At 36.1% G+C, this 21,563-nt stretch overlaps 2 protein-coding genes across 5 annotated transcripts in view; both read right to left on the reverse strand.

Moving 5' to 3' along the window:
- The window catches only part of plcb4 (phospholipase C beta 4), a 76,020-nt gene extending 70,453 nt beyond the window's left edge, over window positions 1-5,567 (reverse strand). For both annotated transcript variants that reach the window (XM_015394855.1, XM_015394845.1), the window contains exons 1-2: window positions 5,321-5,567; window positions 21-66 (exon numbers count right to left, since the gene is read on the reverse strand). The gene's annotated coding sequence lies outside the window, so the exon portion shown is untranslated. The remainder of the gene's footprint in view (window positions 1-20; window positions 67-5,320) is intronic.
- Window positions 5,568-9,922: 4,355 nt separating this feature from the next.
- The window catches only part of plcb1 (phospholipase C beta 1), a 153,302-nt gene continuing 141,661 nt past the window's right edge, over window positions 9,923-21,563 (reverse strand). For 2 of the 3 annotated variants that reach the window (XM_015395075.1, XM_015395068.1), the window contains exon 33: window positions 9,923-14,008. In XM_015395075.1, the coding sequence (XP_015250561.1) occupies window positions 13,784-14,008 (225 nt within the window). In that variant the 3' untranslated portion in view covers window positions 9,923-13,783. The remainder of the gene's footprint in view (window positions 14,009-21,563) is intronic. The other variant, XM_015395085.1, reaches the window with a different exon arrangement.

Below are 21,563 nucleotides of genomic sequence, written 5' to 3' on the forward strand. Positions count from 1 at the left end.
GAATTAATACAAGAACTCACCAGTTCAGCATCAATAATCTTCAGCGGAAGAGGTTCATGTCTCAGCCTGTAAGAGAAAAAAGAAATGGACTCAGTTTGTGGACTTATCTGGAAATGGCTCAAAACCACACCAGGCAATGGTAGATGGATGAGATCCTAATGTTATTCCTAGCCAAAGAAAACACAAAGGGCAGACACAACAGACTTTGTGTGCTGTAATTCAACATGTTTTTAACATACTACTCCAACAGTGAGTAGTGTAAGTCAGTTGGTGTTCCAGGCTGCTCGTCTGCAGGCCTTTTAGTCCATCTGGCAGTCAGAGCTTCCACATTCACAGATCATTTGGTGAGGTGTTGAAACATCCATAAGGACAACTGGCAAATTTCTCAAGCTTCTGATATGAAAAAAAACTAAACTGGGGATGATTTATACTGGATTTCTGCCACTGTACAATATTCTTCCTAAAATTTCACACTTACTATGGAGTGGAACCAATATTCATAGAGACACAATGACACTTTAATGCAACAGACTGAATCCCTTTCATAATTATGAAAACTCTCTCATGGAAAAAAAACTGTATGCTTTCTTTCACATGCCCACCTTATAAGAATAATCCATAAATTCTCAATAGATTTAAGGTCAAACTATTCCAGAAGCAAACTCTGACTATTCTTAACCAGTTTTCGATGTCTGTTGAGAGACATTATCCTGTTGGAATGTCCAATTCTATGTTTTAGCCATACAGCTGATTTAAGCAGAGGAAGTCTTTATTTTTCCTTCCAGTGTAGGCAATGCAACTGTACCACTGGTAGGAAAACAGACTTCATCATGTTGCTCCACCATAATGCCCGATTGCTGTTACAGTTATCCTAAATGTAAAAGACTTACATACCTTCAGCCCTATTTTCTGTCTCTGTTTTCAAATTGTTTAATCTTTGTCTTTTTTCTCTAGAAGATATAAGTCTAGTCCATATGGGTGGCTAAAAAATTCAGCAATTTTAAGTTTCCTCCAGCTCAGCACGCTCTCCTGTTCAGGTTCGTCTTAGATTTGAGTCACTTTAAACAGAGACTCTGGTGTTGGAGATTTATTTCTACCCCAATGGATGACTGAATCTTTGATCCAATGGTTCCAAACCTTCAATAACAATTATCTTTTATGGCCAAATCTAATAAGACAATGTTGTGTATGACGAAACACTTCTCAGCATAACTACATTTAAATCAAAATTAATTTGTATAGGAATTATTATACATAATCGTTCATTCTAACCCAATCATATAAATGCAAATAAAGAAAACAAGATGAGATCAAACTTAATATACTGAAGGATAAAATTAAAAATAAAACAATGCAAATCGTCAAAGGTTTTGACTCAGCCTTTCAGCTCATAAAAGAAGCAGTTAGACATAAAACCAAGGGGAGGAAATGAGCAATAGAGCAAAGTACTGTAAAGTAAACCGCCATGAAGTGGAATTCAATTTCAGAGCCACCAGTAAAAAAAAAAAACCCTTTCCAAACAGATCAATAAAATGTTGGCAAGCTTACCATAGTATAACCACAGAGAACATGATTTCTTATCTTTTATGGAGCATATTCTTTGAGCCCATTTTAAAACAAGATATTTCAAATATTTTATCCAAAATGCAACAAAACCATATATACCTGAGAAAAGAGTTCATTTGAAATGTTTCATTTCTTTCATTTTTTTTCTTTTTCTTTTTTCTTTCAATGAGTAAACCGCAACTCTAGGTTATACTGTATGGCTTACAGCGAGCCAGACAATAAGCAACACAAATATGATTGGCTCAGTAGAGATGGAAACAACCAAACTGCAATAATTGTTCAATCTCTACTGCTGTAAATTAGGTTAAAATGCATCCCAGCCTACTTGTTGCAATCCAATTTGATATATCTCTACCCTGATGTGCAGGGATTATTGCTTTCTGTTTAGTGTACAGCTGCAAGACGTATATCTGTAATCCTGTTAGAAGGAAACTGACAAGAAGAAGAAACGGTCACGGCATTAAAATTGACCGAAAGGTGTCTGCTGAAAGATTGTGTTGCTAATAAAGAATATTATAAAGCATGCAACAGGAAATGAAATATGAAGAGGCACTGAAAAGAGAGGTTTAGCCAGAATTGGTCAATTTTATAGCTTGATCTGCCTTGAAGCTAACAAAGTGGAAGCTGTTACGTGAAGAAGATTTAAAGTTTAGCCATAAGTGAGATATTAAAAAAGTAATTCAGAGGAACGAGAGATTTAATAATATATATATGAGGAAAGTATCTTCCCCATGTCAAACCAGTCTAAATAATTTGTGCAAGGAATGGTGGAGAGAGAGCAAGACTTTATTCAGATAACAGGAAAGCAAAATGGAGAAGTAAAATGTTGCTGTTTCATTATTTCTGAGTTTAAATTCTCTATCTGTCTGGAAATGCTAAATTAAGAGTTTTGCAAATGCCACAATTAAAGTAAAACTACATATATCTGGAGAACACACACAGATATATATTTTAAAGTCAGATGCTCTAAGAATAATACTTGCTTATTTTTACAATAGGCGATTTTTTTTTCTTAACTACAAGCATTTCATTTAAGAGTTTCAGTATTTTAATCTCTTTGAAAACTTGCTTGCCGAGAGTCCATTGTTGCAGGATTTTACTGTAACTTTTGCAAGTCTGTTTGCATGTCTGCATTTGTGGGACCAAAAAATGGGTTGCTCTACAATTTGAAAATTGCATTTTTTTTTAAACTGTGATTATATTGCAGCTGCAGTTAATTAATTGCCCAGCCTTAATTGATTAGATTATAATCAATCAGCCCTCACAACACCAAGTCTAGAACCCATACATAGACACATACATGTTATATATATATATATATATGATATAAACATATACGTTTGATATATATACATACAGTATATATATCTATATATCTATATCTATATATATATAGATATATATATCTATATATATATAGATATATATATAGATATATCAATGCCCTCTGCACAATTAATGAAAACAATAAAACATGAATGCCCTCAGCGAGCTTTTAAGCTTCTTAGTCCACCTTTATTTATCAAAATGCCTCTCAGTCTGGCTTTAAGCCACAGGCAAGGGATTGGTATTGTGTGTGAGAGCGTAATGTTTGCCTCTGTAATCACCAGTGAAACGTTCATGTGGCAAAGTCAATATCTCCGAGAACAATTTGTTTTTCCTTCACATAATCATGCCAGACTAGCACAGGTAGAGGAAGATGCACAGGGTTTTTTGTAGGACGGCAAATGGGAGGCCGTTTTCAATTTTACAATAACGGCTGCTGACACGCTCTGCGCTACTTGATTAAAAGCTTGTTTCCGAAAACGACATTTACGACACTCTGTAACGCACCTGTGAGCTGCAGTTTACGAGCAGAGAATCTGGTTCCTCTGCAAATATGGCTTATGTCTCATAATATATAGGTGGACACAGCAAATTGGACAGAACATGTGGAGTAGTGCTTGAGCTGCCCTCGGAGCTCATTTATTAGTTAATTTTAGGAGCTGCCAAGCCAAGTCAAAGTGACGCAGTATGCTCTATTTGCAGAGCAAATAGACAAATGGAGTTACCAGATACTCATTCCTGGACAAACAGGACTGTACTTTAAGCATAAAACTAGTTGTCCAAAGTAGAATCCTGTTTAATGACTCTTTGTAAATAAAACAGTGGTAAATGTCGCCCTGGCATTATTACACACCAGGTAAGTACATCTTACTTTAACTAAAAATGTTACAGATATTTCAAACAATGAGCTTAAACCTGGGTTAGGCCATTAAAGATGATCCATTATCACTTAATTAAAGCTAGAGGAGTAGAGGCATGTGGTATGATGCTTAAATGGAAATAATGCTATAGGACTAAAACTGTTACGATCAATGAATTGACAAAACAAATAAATCAGCAGTATATTTGCATTTTTCTGTGTTTATTGTCTTTGTTTATTTAAAAGCTAGATCAGAATCAGGCAGTCAGATCTCAACAAAATTGCTATCGGCCAGGAAAAGGCAGATCTCTATCCACCTCCGTCACTAATAAAATCTTTTTCTTTTTTTTTTTAGCCAGACTGTGTCCAAATGTTTGAATTTTACATAAGTATGAAAAATGCAACTTCATAACAACTGGGAAACAGCATAACTCTTAGAAACTCTTGCAATCCAATAGCCTTTTGCAAAGTGAATATTGCACATGCAATTTTTTTGCAATGACAGTAGATGTTAATATTTTGAGTAGCATAAGTAAATATTTTTTAAACTGCCTCTCCATCACCTATTCCTGTGAAATGACTATTAAGTGGGAAAAGAAGAAAAAACAAAGGCTCTATAATTTTCACTGGCTTAAAGAAAAGAAAAAGCTTGTTACAGCCCTGGTCCAACTCCATATATAAAATTAATCTAACTATAACAGTATTATAATATATTCTTAGGAATTAAAAATAATTTTCAGTTACGTTTTTTGTGCATATATGTTTTATGTTGTTTTTCTTCCTCAAAGAATCCCTAAAATGAGACTCTAATGAATTTATTGACATTTTATAAGGAGACTGATCTGGATCCTCTCTCTTTTAGGAAACATTTAAGCTGTTGGTCCTCAGCGTTATCATTTCACAGCAGTCTATAAACATACAATAACATATATTTAAAATAAAAAGAACTTCATCTTTCCAGTTGCAGGAGGAGAACAGCATGCATTCAGGGATGGATGCACAGCAGCTGCAGTCATTAAGCAGCCCTGGGACATCTTATGCAGGTGGTTATATTATCATTTAATCAAACCTCTGGCAGCAAACATCGAGAGGAAGCAAACCTTGACATCTATATGCTTGTAAATGGGAAAAGTGAGGCAGCTGTGTGTCGGTTAGTTGCCCCTGCTTGAGTGCACTGTGCTGTCCCGCTACAGCTAGCATCTCTGGCTAGCCTCCCAGGCGCTGGAAACATCAATAAACCCCTGCCTTTCATTTCAATGTCAAGCCTCCGACGTATTTACCCGACAGAGGAGCCAAATTCGACGATAATAACTTCCCTATATTCGACACCTCCGCGCTAAATGTCCGTGTTGAAAGCGCCCGGCTAGCTGAGCGATGCTACAGTCTCCAGCGGTTAGTGTGACAGGAGTTAGGCAGGCGGAGGATGAGTGCCTCTGGATGAGGAGAGCTGGAGTGATGGACATCAACCGTCACGCATTTAAACTCAACACTCGATACAATAACTCCAAAATGTTATAATAACAGCAATTAAATGGATGATAGACAAGCTTTTTTTTTTTTTTTTCTTACGTGATTTGGGAGGCAGAGAGCGGCTTTAATCCGTCGGAGATAATGTTTGGCGGAGTCCTGCTGGGGATTTCTTTCTTTCTTTCTTTCTCTCCCCCTCCAGCTGCCGCTCTATCCCAGCAGTCTCTCCAGCCTGCCGGAGCGTCCCGGTGTTCTTGTAACACTCGCCCTCCAGTGGAGAACACTTTGATTAGGGGAGCCTCCTCTGATAGGCAGCGCGCTGCCCTCCCCTGCACCCACCGCAGACAGCCAAAGACTGAATGAGAGTGCCTCTGTTTGATAGAAGAGTGAGTCATCCAGCAGAACCATACCCAGCTCCTCCTCCTGTTTCTAACAGCTGACTACTGTAGCCTCCATGCACTGATAAAACACAAACAGTGCCTCCCTTTATAAAGTCAGTAACAGGCTGCTTCACTAGAAATCCATTAACTTTTCAGCTTTATCATCTTTTTTCAATATCTTTTACCAATGTAAAACCTTGTTCCTTTACATTTTCAGAGTGAAACTCAAGTAACAAAGTACAAATACTTCATTACTTTTTAGGTATCTATACTTTACTCCAGAGGTCTTCAAAGTTTTCCAGGCCAAGGACCCCCAAACTGATGGCCTACTTATATATATATTGTATGAAATTGTGTTATATCAAACTGGTCCTATAGTCGCTGTATTACATATGGAGTCATGTAACAAAAGTAATTTCACCCTGGGATTATTAAAGTATTTCTGATTCTGATTCCTGGTTGATGGGACAGGTGTTGTGAATGAAACGGTGCAAATTAAATGCATGTGGTGCAATTTTTCAGTGTTTTGAGTTGGTGAAATAAGTTTGATGCAGAGGCTGTGACACTGCGTAGAGTTGATGAATTCATGAATTAGGACAATATCCAAATTACTCAACATAACCTTAAATCCTTAACTCTACCACTGGTTTAATGCTCCAGTGGGACAATGATCCCAAACATATAAATCACAACTAGTCTGGAATGGATACAGTTTGTCAAGACTAAACTTTATTAAAACCTCAGCCCAGTTCCAAACTTAATGGCAATGTTAAAAAGAAAGGTCATTATCGGAAAACACATTAATTAAAACAAACTCAATGTATTAGGAAGAAGGGTTCACTATCTAGACAGAGACATGTGCAGAGCTTGTTGATGACAATGCAAGTCTGTTATTTCTCTGCTACTTGCTCATCCAAATTTCACATCTTTGGATGATTGTTTGAATATTAAATGTATATATTCTTTTATCAACTGCTAAGTATCTTTATCCTGCTTTTTCGTCTATTGACCATGTCACCTAGTGTCCCAAGCCTTTTCCTTGTAAACATGTATAATTTACAGTGCTTGGGGCTGTAAAAAAAAAAAATTCTGACTTCTATATCCATAGTCTTGTTTTTAACATGTATTCCTACAGTATCTGATGTTGCTATCTGTCCACCATAAAACCGAGCTTTTTAAAAAGTAATCATCAGTTGCAAGTTATGAAAGTCAGGCACAGGATGGGTGTACGCATCCCTGCTGTTTGTAGCATAGTACCAAAAGAGTGGGTAGTAACTAGTTATGTTTACTCAGCTCATTAGGTAAATTTATGAAAAAAATAAAAATTCTTTTATAAGTAGTTTTAGTGTATTATTTTCTTTCTTTTACTTTAGTAATGTGAAATATCAATTCTCTTACTGGAGTAAAATTTCCAGCTACTCTGTCCTCTGTAACTTGAGCTGTTTGGAGATCAGGTGACTATACGGTAAACAGTGGAAGTCCTTCAACCTGAACAAATATATAAGGATTTTTTTTTTACATATTTCATTTGGAAAAAAGAATGGATTTGAAAAAAGGGTTTCTTCCACATGAATTTGTTATTTTTTTTATTTTTGGTTTATATCCATCTTTAAAATATAAGAATTCACACCATCACCTATGTCTAATTGCATATTTTCTAAGTATTAAATCAGATATTAAGATCCAAATATTAGTACTTGACAAACCATTTTACTAAATATATATTTACTGTTACATGAGTAATTTCTTGGACGTATACTTTTTACTATTACTTGAATGCATAGAGTAGAAGAAACCTTTGCAAAGAATCCCTTTTTTACAGAAAAAGTTTTCACACTCTGCCCAAGGTTATAAAAATTAACATCGGTTTTTCTTTTTTTGATTTTCAGAAACCCCTACGAATCAGCTAAATATGTACTTAAATGTTAAACTTAGAAAAATATTTTCTATATTTACCATTTAAAGCCAAAGACGCAATTGTTTTTAATTGCTCTATGATCAATGTGTTTCTAAATAGGCAACCAAAAAATGTACAGTATATATTGATTTGTAGTTATAACAGTTTTAGGGAAAACAGTAAAAAAACTAAAGGAAAATGTTACTCCATCTCTTCTGGGAGGGCTATTTTAGGCTTTATATAATTCAAAAGTCTTGTATAGTAAGAGATAATGTTAGAATTACAGTTGGAAATGCATCCAATGCAGATTAAGATTAGGGGTTTGTGTTGGCATTCTTAGCTTTAGGATTAAGTTTAGATTAAATTCACATTGAGGCAGCATAGGCAAATTCTGCACTCAGGGACCAAAGACTTAAAGTACACCACTCACATGTCTGTATCTTCCTCTGTGTGTGTGTGTGTGTGTGTGTGTGTGTGTGTGTGTGTGTGTGTGTGTGTGTGTGTGTGTGTGTGTGTGTTTGCTTAGTGTACCTGCCCATTAGCACTCTGCAGACCTCTCCTCTTCTGCTGCGCCTCATTAAAGTCCAGTTAAAGGACACCTCCTCCTCTTCATCCCAGCAACAGATGGACAGACGCAGGGCAATAATATTCCATGGAGTTCCATGAAGGGGCGTCACTGTTTATGTAATTCAGTGAATCTTATTAAAAAGTCGCTCTCCTTCCTTCCTGAACTCAGGGTTAATTAGCTCACTTCCTAGTTGCTGCTGCGCAGAGGCCTCTGAGTGGTCACAGCGGTTGCTAGGGGTGACTGGGCTCGCCCTTAGCTCCTGATGCCTGTTGGGATTGGACTGAGGAGCTGCGACTGAGAAGGAGACAGTGTTTATGAGGTCTGAAAAACAGCAAACAGCATGCAGTTATAGACACAGTTTGATTTGCCCGCTCGCAAGGACAAGGACATGAGCTGCAGGTATAGACGGACCTATTAGGAGACTCCTCACACCAAGAGTTTGAGGCTTTGCTGGTTTCTGTTTGGTTTGGAGCAAAATGTGTTTTTTTCTATATTAGTATGTGTGTAAAGATTACAGCTTGAATAAATAAATGTGTTGAAAGTATCCCCAGAAACAAAAATGGGTATTTTCTGCACTGCTTCTCTGTGGAATTAAATTCTCCCTTGGTTGTTTGAAAGATAGGTTATTGATGCCTTGGAGTTAATAGAAAAGTAGGCTGCGAAGGCTGCCTCTTGCTCCCAACTGCCCTTGAATGTGACACTTGTATATCATAGAAATAGCCATGCTACATAGAGTCCATTTGCCTCAGATGAGAGCTGCCAAACTCCATAACTGGGTTGCTGACTGTCTCATGAGTGATAAGCTTTTTGAAATGTGGCCCAACAAGTTTTTTTTTATTTCCAACACATACTTTTAATGTGTTGAAGATGTGTTTCAAACCGAGATAACTCATCTTTGTTGCTTCAGAAAGACAGAGTTAATATTTAATGCCTGAAAATATTTTAAAGGGATAGTTCTGATTCTTTTTGAGATGAGGTTTTATAAGGTCGGAAGCAATTAATACCTTCTCTGCACATAATTATTGGCACCTTGTTTAGGGCAAATCCAGATTATTTTGATTCTGGATGCTAAAGCTGATGGCTTCTCAGAGAAGGGAGAACACCAGAGCAGACTCTTTGTTACAAGAAAATAAACTATTAATTATAGAACAGAGATGCATTGGAATGTTATTCAATAAACCTTTACAAATGCTTAGGCTTGCATTGCATATTTCCACAAAAGTAGCTACCAGACTTTTACAGTCAGAACTTTTTCGATCAATACAAGCATCACTTTTAACCAATGTTTTTTTTACTTTTTAACCTTAACCCTTTGACCTGAAGCTTATTACATGTTCTGGTATAATTGTGTGTTTTAGACAGGCGAATCTTTAGCGGTGCAACGCCTCCAACCTTTATTACCTGTAGAAATAATCCTTAACTCCTGTGTAAATAAGCACCCACATGCAAATGTGATGGTTTCAAGGTTTGAAAACAGCAACAGCTACAATGTTTTAGAGATTAGTTGTTTTAGGACCATACAAACTAACCATTAACCTAAGCCTTTGGGACCAATCTAAAACAGATTTATACCAAATAAAGATGCCAAGAGGGTTATCTACAAAAGATGAGGTTAAATATTTATAACATTTTAATCGAACATCACTACAAAAAGCTTGATCTATCCCTTCATTGCACACAAAATATAAATACAAGAACTGATTAATATTTGAAACCATAAGGTGGTTGTATGTATGTAATTAAAAACAAAAGAAATTAAATGCAAAAAGACATAAATAACGTTAAAAAGGAAGCTGAGTCGTCTAAAGACAAAATTAAGACAAACAACTCCATCCCAGCAAAGTACAATAAAAGCCACATTTATTTTAATTACAAGCAACTTCCCTTTACACTAAATATTTTCTTCATTTTTATCCTGAATGTCATATATAATTACATTTTCTGAGTGCATACATTTAAGTTAATATGGGGCCTGTTAAACAAAGTGGTTCAAGGCATAAAAGAAAAATGTCTCTCCTTTTTTATAAGAATACTGCTCATCACAAGCATCATCAGTAGTGGTACTGTACTAAAAAGTGCACACGGTCTATTAATACAGCTTCATATAGTACATCAAAATGGAAATTTAAACAGTGGTGCATTTCATACATTCAAAATCAAACAAGACAAATCTTTTCAAAGGCGTGGGACTCTCACATCAATGTGGTCTTTTCAAATTATTACACAAACAGTATCGCCTAAAAATCATCTCCTTCTATTTTCAGCTAAAGATGATTTCATATCACATGACTCTCTATAGAGCTTAATGGCACTGGGCAGGTGGGAAGTCAAAAGATACTTCCTCATATGTTATGAATGGGCATAGTTTACATGTGAAATAGGAGGAAGTTGAGCATTACAGAATATTCAGGATTTATTTAAACAAGGTTTAAAAAAAGTCTTAGTTTATATGTAAGCTGCAGGTGACACCCCTTTTTGTCTTAGATCTGTATTTAATATAAATCCATGTTAGAAGGATGAGTAAAGCTTTACAATTCGGGACAGAAAACAGAGCAGATTCTGTTTCTTCTTAAAACATCCCAAGTCTCAAAAACGGTGCCAATGCTTTTCTGTTGAGGCTCTAGTTTAATTCAACATTTGAAATTTTTTTTTAGTTAATTCCTTTACATTACCAATTTATCCTTTTCTTATATAATTTTTAAAGTAAAACCAGAAATTTAAATAGTTAATTATGAGGCAATCAATAGTAAATTAGTTCATAATGCTCAAATTTGATGTTGAATTTTGCTTTATAGCATGTTTGTTATGATAAATCCTTTTAATGTCCTACTTCCATTTATCTTGGTTGATCTCCTCCAGCTGGTCCAGCTGTCTGTCATGAAAATGGAGTGATCATCCCTTGATTAAACCAAATTGACTGAGGGACATCATCATGCTCACTGGTGGTTATTTACTTAAGCCCCAAAAGGTAATTTCTTTAAAGGTTAATTTAATTTAAAAAAAAGAAAAAAAAAGAAAAGAAACAAACCTACCAATAATAATAGTCTTTTATGCAGGTAGAAAGTGTGCCCAGGTGTTTTCAAATATCTTTATGACAAATTAAAATAGACGGTGATGCAAGACCGACGATCTTGTGAAAAACAACAGATCATGCATTGGGTTTTTGCTCAAATTAACTTCCAAAAATAAAAGTACCGTAGAGTTAGAATCAAAACAATGTTTTAGTGAAACCATGAAAATATATTGTACTCCTGGCACAGTTACAGTTACTCTGACTAGAAACAATTTATATTTACTTCTCCATACCTGCTTAATACAGGATATCTACTGTCTCCGTTTATTATGTATTTGCTTAGTGGCTTTTGTGTAAACAACCATCCAAGGCTAAACAGATGACAGTTTAAAGTTTCATAAAGTAGCATTTTCTTTAACTGCTTTTAAACAGGGGCTGAATGGTTCTGGACCCTTCATGAGCTAACTTCAGCCAGGCCTAACTATTATGGCCTTATGGAAAATGAAAAAAGGAGAGTTATCTGTATACCATATTACTGTAAATATAAATGTTATGGTGCCTTTTTAAAGATCTTCACCTTAAAAAGACTAAGCTGTCCCTACAGTACACTGCAAGAAGTATCTAGAAATAAGTAAACATTTCTTAAATTAAGTGTATTTACCCATAAATTGAGTATGTAAATAAGATGATTTGCCAATAGAAGGAGATTTTTTTACTCTTAAAATAAGATAATTAGATAATATGCACTTGAAATAAGACAATGTAGTTGTTTTTTCTTATTTTAAATATTTATTTAAAAATGGTCTCATTCCATCGGCAAAGTATCTCACTTACCTCCTCAAGACTTTGCTAGATATTGATTTTTTCCTGTGTATAAAGACCTCTAACCATCAAAGATATCTTAACCCCAAATAGGGGCAAGTCTTGACCATTTTGAAATAATAAAGCCAACAATATTTTAAGCAAAAAATAAAAACACTCTGTTAATAAAGTCATAAATTATTCAAATACATAAAATGTATAACAGCAGCTAATCAGAATATTGAGAGCATTTTTTTTAGGAACAAAGGTTTTTATGCAATTATTTTCATCAAGGAGAAAAAACTGCGGACTTTTCTCTCTTTATGGTTTTCTGAGCTAATTATGGATTTAATTTACAACTTTTATCTTTTTTGCTTGCAAACCAAAAACATAATTACATTTATGTAATTCATAACCATTAAAATCAGGAAGAGTCATGATGATGTGACCTACATGTTTTCCCTTAGATTTTGCAGGCCAGTAATTTAACACCATATGACGTCATTGGCAATTTCTCATGTTTTTGGATTTAAAAACATTTCATAATTGACAAGTTACTATTATCATTTTATTTGCCACATTACATTTAAAATGGCCAGATTTTATTTGTTATTGGTAGGCAACACGTTGATGGCCATATAACATTATTGATTGTTATATCGTCTATTAGGATAAAATGGTTTTTCCACATATTTTTGTTACTTGCAGCTAAAACCCTTCAAACTGGCAAAATATTCAGAAAAAAGGTTGATTTTGTGTGTGTGTGTGTGTGTGTGGGTGGGTAGTTCTTTCTGTAGTATGAGCATCTGTTGTAAACTTTGAGATTTAAGCATAAAACCAAGTACAAAAATCGGAAAACCACTTACTTTGACTAAAAAGATCTTATTGTGGGAAATTGTCCTTGGTCTGACATTTTAGCTAAACAGGAAAATGTAAATACAGTAACAATCAATCTGTTTACTTGATGCTCCAAGCATTGCATCTTAAAGTCCCATTTCCACAGTGTTAATAAAGCCACATCAGGTCAGCTATTTTGCAGGTTCAATCAAAATGTACCAGAAAGAAAAAAACACCTGTTATCACAGCTAATTCAACATTTACAGTTGTTCAGTTGCATGCACACACTGTACAACAAAGCCTTCCCTTCTCTTCCTGGTGTGACAGAGTTGGCAGTAAACAATGTAAAATGTATTAAAAACTGGCCAAAAACAAAATTACACTGAGAAATGACTAATGATTATATTAAGCCGAATTTCACATTAGACAAATAAAAGTAAAAAAAATATATATAATAGCAGCAACACCTAGGCTTAGTTCTGTGAGAACAAAACTGCAAACCAGAAAGCCGCCAGTGCCTCTAGGTTAAATTAGAGTTATACAGTGTTTTATACAGTGAAGCTTTAGTGCAAATAAGGTGGTGAAACATATTCGTATAAAGATGGAAACCTCAAAGGCTGAGTATGTAAAGGTTTTTTTGACAGTGCAAGTCGACTGAACTGAAATTCTCGTTCAAGACGAATCAGATCTTGGCACATCAAACCCCTCTGACTGTCACAGCATTATGATAACCAATATGATAAAAAGAAAACTCCTCTGTCTGTGCAATAGTTCAAGTAAGTTATTTCCTTCACATAATTAGTGTTCAGTAACACATCCTGTGGCCGTGCCGAAAGAGAGGACAACATACAGATTAACATACAAATACACAAAAAGACCTATTTACAGGAAACAGTTTTCTGGACAGGACTTCACTCCAAGCTGAGAGGACCTCTACTCACCCATTCAGGCTCAGATTTGATCTAATCCTCCAATTGGTTACAAGTTGGACCAAATTCGACGCAGTCTCATCCTAAATATGTGGTCACAACCTCAACAATGTCCATCTATGAAGCAAAAAGTTAGATCCTTAAAGGGCGGTGTCAAAAACTTGCTCCGACGAGCCCTCCTCTATGTCGTCCTCAGACTGCGATGCCTTGTGGTTGAGCCTCTCTGCTGTTGAGGAGGCAACAAGGTTTGCAGGGAGGCTATCATCACAAAGTTTGGTCTTACTGCTGTCCTGAACAAACTCCTGGATTTCCACAGGTAGTCTGCGAAACTTGTCCTGGTATTCCTGGTCCAGATCACTCTGCAGCTGCAGAAAAAGAACACATTTCCAGTTTAGAATTCATATAAAAGCTTTAAAAAGAATGCTACAGGTTTTAATCTTATATGAGCATACAGCCTATTAATGTATGGTCAGTTAATCAGAGCTACAAAGGTTTGTAGACGTTTCCACACCCTTAAATCTTTTCCCAATAAAACCACAAACTTCTGCTAATTTAAATGCCATTTAACAGGCGTAGAGGGAACATTTTTGTAATATTTTGTTAGCAGGCAAAATTATAAAAAGTGTGCTAAGAATTTGTCTTATTTTATTCTGATTCTGCTAACTTAAAAACTATTTTTATAGTTATTATTTTGACACCTTCAGTGCACTTTTGTTTATATAGAATTAAAGCCAAAAGACATCATGTTTACCACAAGCCATAAAGGAGACATTGACATGTGAAAGACAAATTTTCAGCAGATGAGAAAATTGTGACATGCAACCAACTGTGGAAACATTTTGCTACAATCAATGCAAAGTGTTGTTTTACATTTTATTTTTAGCTATAAATCAAATCTCGTAATTAAGGGTTTCTTTATATATTTTATATAAATATGTGTAGATCAGGTCCTGCAAGCTAAAACTGATCCATACTTAAAGATTCCAGAAAAAGCTGCCAAGTTTAAATCTAATGATGCCGACCTGTGTTCTCTTTGCACCCATCTGTTACACACTCCCTCCTGTCTTAGTAATAGAAAGACGATGTTTTCCTCAAGGCACAGACGCCCCCAATGATTACAGATGACAGGATTCTATTCATTTCATTGTGAGCCAATAATTGCCGTAATGCTGATTTCTGTTTAACTACCCAGCAAGCTCCCAGGGGAGGGCAGTAATTAAAAGAAAACGCTCTTAACGTGAATGGTGTCAGAGTCTCCCAGCTCACTCCAGCATTCTGAAGAATCAAAAATACCTGCATTTCCTTACAGGAGTTTTACTGTACAAGATCCACTTACCTACCCTGAGACCAATAACAGTCCCAGTTAAATAAAGATTTCAAAAATGATCACAATCTTAAACAAAAAGAACTCGGGACTTATAAAACTGACAAAAAGAAAAACAACCATCCCTAACAAGACATTTACTTCAAGACATTTTGCATAACTTCAAGCTCCCAGATTAGGAATAGTTTGTTATTGTCCCAACATGCCTATCGTCCCCACCGGAGGATCTTTAAAGATGTGGATGTGTGGGTGTACTATAGATCTGTCCCTATTGGGATGAATAAGAGCAAAACCAGGCCTTCTCCTCCAACATCAGTGTCTGATCTCACAAATGTTGGCGGCGCCCGTAACATTCAGGATGTTTGGTTATAATTGTGACATTTCGTTGTTTGCGGAGAGTCAGACGAAGAAGGCAGCCTTTGGTGAATTTACTTGACAGAGTCGGCTTTAGGGAGGTGGATACGACAAACGATAGTCTAATCAGGGCTTACAAATGCAGGAAACAATGACAGACGTTGAGGTTCATTACACTGCTAAGCAGAATCATCACTGAAAATCGTGTGGCATGGTAGGGAAGCTAGTATTTTAATGAATGGCTGAAATGTCATGATTACAGAAGCAGAGGCATAGCCAGAAATCATTTAAAAGGGTGGCCTGGCAATAACCAATGTACACCGAGGGGTGGCTGAAAGCCGATAGGCGCCAGAACCTCACGGTAATTCTACACTATTCCAACAGGAAAATCAATGAGCAAACCATCCGTATTTTCTAAATAAAGAAAAACGATACTTTTCTACAGCCTTTGCTAACAAATAGAGGTATATATTTAAACATCCGTAATTTCTTGATAAAAGGTATAGTTAATAAAACTCAGTTTTGAGTTCTGGGGCTTCTTCTTCTTACCTACTTGTATCAATAAACATTCTGCATACATTTGATATTTTTACAAGTACTATTATCTACATAAATTGATAATTTGCTAAGTTTTTATTAAAATTGTTATTTATCTATGATTTCACTGAAGACTCCTAGATGACTTGCAGAGACACATGTTACCCTTTACCCCATAAAACACAAAATCTAGTTCTGAAAAGAGCATGAATTCTGTACTTATCTTTAATGTTAGTATATTGATGTGTATAGTTAACCACAAAAAAATTTTATGTTTTGAATATTCCACTTGAGAGTATTACTGCTGCCATCATCTGTATCAGAGGGAAAAAATGGTAGGGGTGGCCAATGATTTGCTAAGGGTAGTCATGGCCACCTCTGGTCCCCATCTAGCTCCGCCCCTGTACAGAGGCTGACTGTAAGGAGATGACACGGTCTGCTCATACGTTCTTTATTATCTGAGAACCGAGTCAAAACTGAACCGCGCCACACCCTACTGATGGACTAGTACCATGTTAGCGTTGTTCGGTTGTGTCTGGCACAGTCCGGTTCAGTTGTCCGCGCCATTTACACTTAACAGTTAACTCGTTTACTGTGCTCGGACCGATCTCAGCATGGTTTTAAAAAGGTAGTGTAACTGGGGATACTATGAACAGGCCAAGCAGAAGAGCTAAAGCTATTGTAGCTCCAAGTTTTCCCTCTATCATATTAAACCCCATGAATAAAAAATAGGACGTCATTCAACTTCATGTTAGTCAGACAGACAGGCCACAATGTTAGCCAGTTCACTGTATTTCCCCATTGAAAGGACAGATCAAATGGACAACATATAAACGCTGTTCACTGGGCTATGGAAATTCTATTACAACTAAACAGTTGGTAATTAGTAGTAATGGCTCCATTTCCCATTTTGCTGGCAGACGCTCAAATTTTCTCTACTTGTATAAAAATGGATGCTAAAACTGCATTTTTAAAGCTCCATAGGACATTGGACTGTTTCCCATCACTCTTATTTTTTGATAGATCTATCTGTCTTAGTATATGATGCAGTGCAATATTTTAAAGTGCAGGCAGTAAAATTTAATGAGGCAGATGATTCAAACACATACAGTAAGTGATGTAGGTAGACTGCCTTTGACTTAAGGCAACTCCTGAAGAATGTCTCCCTGAAACATTGGAGCAGCAGCTCACAGCAGCGTCTCATCAAACCCCCACCAAGCACTGCATTTCAAGGTCACCTTCTCCAAAGCATGTCCTCCTTCTCTCATGCCTCTCTACCTCTCTCTTTTATGTCCTTCTGAGCTTCAAAGAACGGACATATATCACGTCAAATCCAGTCGGCTGAAGCCGCTGTGCAGCAACAGACAGCTTCTTGTTTTGCAACTTATGTGACCTACTTGAAGGTGGGACCTTCTACAGACACAATATTGAGGTTTTTTTAACCTTATCATAGGTACAAACAGCTTCTGATTAAAAGCTGTCATCTTTACCCCATCTGATCAAACCCTGTCTTGTGAAAAAGGACTGGAAGGAGAGGGTGGAGAAAGGTGGGAATGCCAGGGGCTTCTTAAAATGCAAGTGCTTGTCTTTTTCATATAATCAACAACTCTGGAAAAAACCAGACTGCCTTCTGTTTTTTTTTTTTTTGCTGAGTGATGAAGACAGCACTTTTCTTTCTCCAAAGGAACAGCTTGAGATAAAAATAGTCTGGTTGAATGACACAGAGACGGCTGGAGCATCAAACAAGTAACAAGGGCAACAATAATTTGAGTGTTCTCCTGGTCTATTGCTTCTAGCTGACATCCTTTCAGTTGTCAAGGAGATTAGAAACAGAGACACTTTGAACACACTGAAACACTACCTTTGATATTTTTGTTTCATTTTGTCTAATTATCTTAAATCAAACTCACTTCTTCATATTTCCCCCCAAAACATCGCTTCCTGTAAAGAGGTTAAAATGTATAAAGAAGTAGGATTACAGATCAGGTTTTAAAGATAAGACTTTTTCTTTAGGCAAAGAAAAAAAAAAATACCAGAAGCTTTTAAATAAATGTGACTTTGGTGGTGGTTTGCAAATGTCCTCATACCAATTACATTTTTATTTCCAGGGGATTTTATGTGAGACACCAAGACAAGAAAGACTAAGAGGAAGAAATTCATAAAAAGTCACATTTACGGTTTACCTCAAGCCATGTCTGGGGCAAGACGTGGAAGTAGTAAGACTATATTAAATATAGCAAACTCATAACAGCAGTCTATTCCATTAACCCGCCCAGAGGAATCTGGAGAAATGTGCCGACAGAATTAGAAATGTTTAAAGAGATTTCAACTAACAGTAGCTTAAATTTGTGAACACCGCTCTTGTTCAGCCGACAGAGGTTTATAATCTGGTTCTTTTATTTTTCTGCTGCAGTCAATTTTGTCAGTGTGAGTAGTTTGGAAGGTTACAGTTTAAAAACATAATTAGGGACAAGGTTTTTATTAAATCTTTGGGAGGAAGGCCAATGGACAAAGAAATGTATTCAGTATTTTTGGATTTCTCCAGTTAGCAATAATGTTGACATTTATGGCCTCTAAAGAAGTTAGTACCATAAAGCTAACTTTGCTAATCATCCTAAACACAAATTCTCACCATGAGGATGATAAAGTCAGGATGATTTGCTGGTGGATGCATAAAAACTGGGGATTTTCTTAAGCAAGAAGGGAAAAGCTGAGCAGTGTTGGTTGGTAGAGAGAAGAAGCTAAATACAGGCCAATCTGTGGCAAAAAGAAACAAAAAAACTTTCAAGACAGCAAATATCACGATACTGATGTGGGAGTTCACTTTGGTCCAACAACATGAAGTCTCTTTAAATGCATTCATAACATGAATGCATTTAACACAGAACATTTAAGAGGACATTTTGTCAATCACTAAGTTTACCTTAGATCCCACGATCACCACTTATGAATCCAGCAAACAGTAAGACTTTAAAGACACTGGTAGCTATAAAGCTGGAAACAGCTTAAAGTTTTCCAGTAATTGTCTTTCCCAGTAACTAATATTATCTACATATATATTGGCTTAAGGAAAAGAGATTTAATTTTTTTTTAAGGTACCGGTATATAAAATACACAAAAGCTTTGAAAGCTTAAACAAAAAACAATGGGATAAGCAGCAATAGAAGTCTCATCTTTATGAATAGAAGCAAATTAAACCAGCATGTTGGAGCCATGGCAATAAAAAACCAGAAGCTTCCCCTAACTCCTCATCATCTCAAACTGTCATAGAAATATCCACCAGCAATATCACTTTTAGATATGCTATAGAATTTTCAGCAGTGTCAGGCCTGGAAAAATTAGCAAATGGACAGAAAAATGATAACTTAAACAAAAAGTGAATTTAATGAGATGGATAACTCATTCTAAGGTGTCCTAAATGATTTTTAACTCTTGGCTTTTTGAAAATTAGGCCATCAAACCGCTTCCCATGAACAGAAAAATTTGAACAAATGTTTCCGTTTCACTGTAAAGAAGCTTTTGGGTCAGTTTCTGTTTGAAAGCAAACCAGCAGCTGCAATTATTCAGCCAGCTTTCTGAATCTGTATCTCATCTCTGGAGAATCGTCATCTGTCAACAAACTGTATGCACACTCACACATACACACCGACACACACTCACACATTTCTAACTTTCTTAAAATACAACACTCAGTGACCTTCTTCACCAGCTGTCCTCATTCTGAGAAGCTATCGAGGGAAACAGAGAAGGCCTCCAAAGAACCAAATTAATTCTTTGCTTTGAGCTGCGACTTATCGCCTGCTGTAGCATCAGTAAAAAAAAAAAATAAAAATAAGAACTTCCCTGCACTAAATGTTCCTATCAACCTGCTTTGCTTCATCACAGGCAAATCTTTTATTGACTGCATCTCATTCTGCCTTAGTTTTAAATAAGCTTTCTGGAACAGAAATCAGAATGTTTAAAGCTAGAATGGTCCAATGTGAAAAATGTGTAAAGCTGTGAGTTTTCTAACTTCGACACTGAATGAGACACTTAAACCGAGTCCAATTATTGTGAATGAATGATTAAGAGACGAGGCGCAGTCCAATGTGAAAGACAAGATGGCAAGAATTGCAATTAGGAGATGCAAGGGAGACAAGAAAGTGCTATCTTTGAATTTGCATCTCTTTCCTGCAGTGGCTATATTAGAAGAAAATTTGGTAATGTGAAAGTAGTAAAAAATAATGTCAAAGAATAAAAAAAGTTGGATTATTTCTTTTTCAGCTGCTGTCTCAGGTTCTGTGTGTATGCATGGCAGACACTGACCTTTCCTGACTCCTTTTATATATTTTATCTGCAGCTTTGAAGATGTTTTTCTAAGATCTTTGTTGAGGTTCAAGAATGTCAAAAACACTCTGCCACATACGTGGAATAATGAGAGTTTCCCCTAAAAGGTTTGCTTCCAAAGGAAGGATTAGCTATAAACTGTGCTCCCTGGTATTTCAATGTTTTTACTTCACATACTGTTCAAAATTATGAGTATTTTTTTTTATCTTAGCAGAGGTCAGACATATTAGAATCATATGTTAAAACAAGTAATTCAATATATTTTTTACAGCTTAGATGCTGAATACTAACATATTAAAACCATCATTCCCAATGAACGAATATTTATACCTGAAGCACCCAAACATCTTTCCTGCCTGATTACAGGGTTATGCAGGTTGACTTTAAATAATTTCTCTTCCCTGACAATCTCCAGGTCTTTGAGGTATTTTAGGCATCCATCTGCTCTTTAATTCTCCGCTAAGAGTCTGGCAAAGATTCAGGTTTGGGTTCAAATTTCTTTCCGTTCTTCATTTTCCTGCATGTTTCTTATCATTGTTTGCTTATAGTAGGTCAAGTGCTGCAAAGTGTCTCTTTAGACAGTTCAATGTTTTCATCCAGAGTCAAATTGCATTCCTTTTTACCTCATCATAATATTTACTTTGATGCCTGGATTAATGGCTGACGAAAACGAAGCTGCAAATCCAGGTTTGCATGCTGTGGACGACATTTTGAATTGTGTTGGTCCTTAAACTCCCTCATCTTAGCTGATTGCTGAAATAATCGCTAAAAGTTTTCGTCTTTGTACAGTAGCGTAATCTCCCCTGCTTTGCCACACGGAAAACTCATGTGGAACGTCTGATACAGTGCCTGCCTTTCTGACGGCTGATGCTTCCCAATGGCTTTGACCACATTAAGCTAGGAGTTATGGAAATCATTCTTATGAACAGTTAAATATTACAGCTGAAAAATAACATGATGAAATAAATTCCTTTTGAAGGCATCAGTCTTATTGACAATTTTTCAATTTTATAAGAATTTAATAGTGTATGACAGACCAAAACAATATAGAATAGGACTAAAGGGAATAAAACTTTAAAAATATATACCAGCTTTTTAGCTGGAGGTCCACTATCTTTTCAATCGTTTCTGATATCTGAGATCAGAATTTTTACTTTTAAGTAGATTGGGTGGAGAGCAATGGAATAATGGTATTAGATGCCCATACCTACTGGAGATTATAGAGGAGATGCTGTAGCTTGCAAAAGAGAGAGAAGAGTGAAGGAAATATGGGTTATTTGCTGCAATTGTCATTGAAATATCCACCAGAAATATCATTTTTAAATATGCTATTGAATTTTAATTTAAATAATTGAATAAAGACAGCTTTCCTTATTATT

The sequence above is a fragment of the Cyprinodon variegatus genome, unplaced genomic scaffold (assembly GCF_000732505.1).
Source record: "Cyprinodon variegatus isolate N-32 unplaced genomic scaffold, C_variegatus-1.0 Scaffold25, whole genome shotgun sequence".
NCBI lineage: Eukaryota > Metazoa > Chordata > Actinopteri > Cyprinodontiformes > Cyprinodontidae > Cyprinodon > Cyprinodon variegatus.